Source organism: Lagopus leucura, unplaced genomic scaffold (assembly GCF_019238085.1).
Source record: "Lagopus leucura isolate 7727_CA_CO unplaced genomic scaffold, USGS_WTPT01 44598-0_obj-0_obj, whole genome shotgun sequence".
In the NCBI taxonomy this organism is placed as follows: Eukaryota; Metazoa; Chordata; class Aves; order Galliformes; family Phasianidae; genus Lagopus; species Lagopus leucura.
In genome coordinates this window covers 1-4,879 of record NW_024968047.1, presented here as the reverse complement: position 1 = coordinate 4,879, position 4,879 = coordinate 1, and the positions used below count along the sequence as shown (strand labels likewise).

Here is a 4,879-nt window from a genome sequence, read left to right as displayed (position 1 = left end):
CACTCGCTCCCACCCCGCTGTTTCAAACTGCAAGCCACCGGCTCCAAGTTCCCAAAGCCTGCAGTGCCATCCTGCACTGCACCCCACAAGGCAGCTGCAGCCTGCAGTGTTTTCTTCCAGGAGGACTTCACAACTCCACACACATCAGGTGCAGCTCGCTTCCAACAGTTCAGCTAAGCTTTACTGCCACTTATTCATTACAAACCCCACTTGCAAGGTCTGTTTTCCCACTTAGGACCCATGCTCCAAAAGCTGCTCCCATTCTTACCTCCCAGCCACGCCACATAGTTGGCTTTGGCAGGTGGAGTGTGAACTTTGAAGGTTTTGGTCGCAAGCACCTCCCTGTATTTCGGTTTTTCTACCAGGTACCTGATTTCAGCCATCAGCCTGTGCAGGAACCCCGGCAACATGGCAGTGCCACCCATAACCACCAAGTTCTCTGCCAACTGCTTCCTGGTGTCTATGGGACACTAAAAAGAAAGGGAATTGAAAAGAAAAAAAGCACTTCAATGCCAGTTGCACACAGATGTTTTCAAAGGCCTCTCAGAAATGCAGGCAGTTGTTCTAGGCACTTCAACTACTTGCTTCAGCCAAGGAGAAAACATCTACATCATTTTCTACCCAGATTTCACCAGAAGACCAGGCAAAGGAACTGCCCAGTTGATGCTGACATGAGAACACTGTGAGTCACTGTAAATCCCTTCAGCTGAGTCTGGCCAAGATAAAAGATGCCTGGGGTATCAGTGCCATGAATTCCTATCAGTTCTGGGAGAAGAAATGCCAAAGCTCTCAGAGGAGCAAAGCTGTGAAATATGAGCTCAACTTTCTTTTAGCTGCACATGGAGAAAGGTGTTAAGAAGTCTCAGAGGCAGAACAGGCTTCTGCTACAGCTTTTCCTGGGCATCAGGTTCTAAGTAGGAGACACAAAGGCATGACAAAAGCAAGCTTTCTCAGTTTTACCTCTCACAAGCAAATCTGCACTATCACTTGAAAAACAAACGTTGATTTCCAAATTGCTGTAGTTCTCTTGCCTGGCAGAAATAGCCACATACTATTTAACATTTGTGACTTTAACCCTGGTCTTTGCTAGAGAGAGATGAGGGGTCCAGGAACAGGTATGCATTTGTTTTCATAAGGAATTCTAACTGAAATGATTGCCTTGTCATCCAAGTCTATCGTTCTCCAATAAATCACAATGCAGAAAGCTAACTTCGATGGCACTAATAACTAGAGGATCCCAACTTGAACTACTACATACAGACACAAGCACAACACCATATAAGATTTCTATTTATTGTGGTTTTTTTAATACATTTTCATAATTTTTGCCTAAGAAATTGTTCCACAATATCTCTAAAATATCACCTGGAATAAAAGTACCCCAATTACTTGCATGTAACTCAGGGCTTCCACTGAGGAGAGAGCACTGCACTGCTTCTTTTCTTGACTGAAAACTGTCCCAAAAAAACTGCAACGTACCAGAGAGTACAAAGAAACCACAGAGGGAATGAGACACAGTGACTCACTGCCCCACAGGAATTCATTACAGGGCACAACCTGAGGAGTCACGTTGTGCTGACTGCAACCTGTAGTCAGGGGGACGGCACTGCAAGAACCATTTCTAAGAGCAGATTCTGAGGCTAGAGGTGTGCAAGGTCTTGTCTGTATTAAGAAGATACCTGAATGAGTGAATCTAAGATCAAAGTGGCAACAGAAGTCTCTTCATTATCCTGTTCAAACAGTATTTCTGCAACTGAGTCTCTGTTGAAAAGACAGGAGAGGAGTGTTAGCTCATAGAGTAGCACTGCTGCCAGCAGGGTAGAAACCACAGACTCCTTCCTGACAGCACAACATCACTTCTGTCACACACTGCAAACACCAGGAGGTGCCAAAGCCTCACTCACTCCACGTGTCTCACCACCATTTACTCATTCTCTATTTGTGTCCTCCCCCATCTCTCTGATCCATTGGCTCTCATCTTCAATTGTGAACGCCCTGGGGAAGTAGAAAGCTTTTAGCATGCTTGCGTTGCACCTGGCACCAAATGCTCGGGTTAAGAGACAAAAAAGCAACTGCTTCAATGTAGCTCAGTTGTATAAAAACCCACTTGCTTCTGAAAAGATATCCTCCTAAGGACAAACACTGCACTACAGTATTTCCTACCGGATGGAGCCAACTACATGGAGAATCTTTTCACCATCCAAAGGATAGTCCACATCTGGAGGCGGCAAAGGACGCTACAAATAGAAAGATGTGTTGCTTTCAAGGCCAGAACGGTCACGGCCACTTCAGGAAACATCAGAGGGACTTTCATTCTCCACTCACCTCAGCACTGCCATCAATGTTGAACTTGGCTGCTCGGATTTTCAGTCCACGTTGGAGATCACTCACAAAACAAGTGCGAACTTCAGAAAACAAAGGCACAGAAGAGAGAATTCACTGAATCAACAGGACAGACAATTTTGTTTCATTCACAGAACACATTCTAGGTCCTGCCACTAGAAAAAAGTGAACAAACAACCAACCAAGCTTCTGTACCTCAGCTGAGCTGAGATGTACCCAGGTCCCAAGTGTTAATGAAGCTGGCACTGCACCTAGGCAAAATTTCTCTCCAAAAAGCCAAATACAATGTAAAGACAGAGAGACATCGTTCACTGTGCCTCTGGTTACCATGAGGTGGCATGGGCTGAACTCTGCGGTCCAACACACCACACCACGTCTTGCACCACAGCTTCCCACAAGACACTGATCCCTTTAAACAATCCCACATCAATACAAAAGCAATTCTAATTTCAACCCTAATTTTTCACATCTGATCACAAGAGACTGTCTCAAAACCAATCAGACAACTGTCTTCCAGTAAGACAGTCCAGGAATTAGAAAACAATTTCCATTTAAGAAAGCACCAGTAGCATTCAAGATATTTTGCACTTGACCAATGGATTCTTCCTAGTTTGGTCCAGAAGACATATACCACATATATACAGTAACATGGGCCATTACCTACAATTCTATAAATATTCTTATATAATGTAGAAACACAATAAACATTACATAGGAGATCATTTAAGTTCTGCCCAAATATATACCCTACGTTTTTCTGGTGTAAAGTAACCCTTTGGTTCAGCCTGACCACCAAGTTAACCTAACCTGCTGATGGTAAGCTAGACCTGACAGCACAATGCTCCCACTGCATTAGTCTACCTAACTATGAACTCTCTCTAGGCAGCACAAAGACTACACCTAAATGAGAACTCAATGATGATTGGTGCTTGCCTTCAGAGGGGAAAAACATTGACAGAGCTTCCGGAAGGCACAAAGTGCAAAAAAATCTAATGTGATAAACAGCTAAACACAAAGTCCTCAACACTGGACACCACACTCTCCTCTACTACACAATTTAATAAACTCATGGCAGAAAGTTTTACCTTTTATATCCTCAACTATGTCTTCTGGAACAGAGCCTGCAACAGCAACAACAACAACACTGAGAACAAAAGCTTGGAAAGCAAAAAGAGCATTTCATAGTCAAATTAATTTTTAATTCCAATTAGGATACTTAAGGTTTCACCTTGACTGAGGCCTGTACAGATTTCTCAGATGAAGAACAGGAAGTTGGCCTTCTCTCAGAAGACAATGAAACCTTCCTACAGAAATTTCATCTGAGCTGCCTTCCCAACTTTGGTACAAGAGGCTGAGTATAGCAGTACCATACTTTAACAGGGAGACAGAAGTCACCAGAGAAGACCGCGTGAGCTGTGATGAAGACATCACTGTTCCCAGCACAGTGCAGCACCCAGCCCTTACCCATGACAGACGGAAGGCTTTGGCCTTTGGCTAATCCTGTATCAACTGTGCACTGCTCCAACAGCCGGTATTCCAGCTCCCTGAAACAGGGCAAATTAAGTCAGGTCAGGACAGCCAGCGACACGTGATTGCTCCCCATCTTATGCTCATCATACACCATTCACTCACTTCAGCTACACTCTTAAATCTAGACTGAAGGAGATTGGATTGCCATAAGCAGGGACACGTAGCTGCAAACTTACCTGTGGATGGCTTTTCCTCCCAAAGGCAGAGAACCCCAGCAGCTCAGAATTGGAGTTCCCTCATAAATCTGCACCAAGATCAGGAAATTCTCTTTTTCTCACAGGAGCTTCCAGCCTGCTGGAACTGAACGCTGTTTCTCATCCACATTTTCCAGCACTTGCTGTCCTTCTCCAAAACTAACTACTACTGTACAAACCATGGAGCTACAAATCAACCTTGGAGCCCCGTAACGCCTTTCCCAAGCTTTACAGGACACAGACTTCACATGGCAGCTGTGAGGACATTCCCCAGGTTCTGACATCTTAGAAACAAAAGCTGGATCAGCTGATCCAGTCACACTCCATGTCTGTACACCAGCTTTTCACCACAGCCTTCTTGCTGAAAGCTTTCATTCTGCATTAGGAAAGGATACAGGCAGCACCAAGCTTTCTTTATATCCACAGTCGAGCACCATGGCAGAGTTGATCCCGAGTGTCAGAAGAGACATGAGATGGCTTGGAGCAAACAAAACAGAAGGCACCTGGGAGGAAAACAAGAAGGCAATGGACAGAAGAGGGAAAAAAAACCAACAAACAACCAGTGCATTCTCAGGATTCAAGATCTGAACAACTGCCTCTAAAAGTGTCCATTTGTAATTCAGTCTTTATGGAAGTGCAGCGATTAATAAAACAACAGTTCTGCGGCCATACGAAAAGTCGCCCAGTGAAAAAGTGCTTCAGTCCCAGCCCCACCATCCCACATCACCATCTGCATTTCTGAATCTTCTTCACATCTCTCACTCCTCTGCCATTATTTTCACTCCTTTGTCCATACCATCACTACGGTTCCT

The 4,879-nt window shown here is 44.5% G+C and overlaps 1 protein-coding gene across 1 annotated transcript; it reads right to left on the bottom strand.

Annotated features, from left to right (window-relative positions):
• Positions 1-32: 32 nt before the first annotated feature.
• On the bottom strand, positions 33-4,691 carry LOC122193421 (actin-related protein 10-like; the record flags this gene model as incomplete). The annotated part of the gene is made up of 8 exons (XM_042894199.1): positions 33-470; positions 1,680-1,761; positions 2,164-2,237; positions 2,326-2,405; positions 3,429-3,464; positions 3,808-3,887; positions 4,050-4,117; positions 4,463-4,691. Coding segments are annotated over 8 exons (922 nt in total), but the record flags the coding sequence as incomplete, so codon positions are not given.
• Positions 4,692-4,879: the final 188 nt, after the last annotated feature.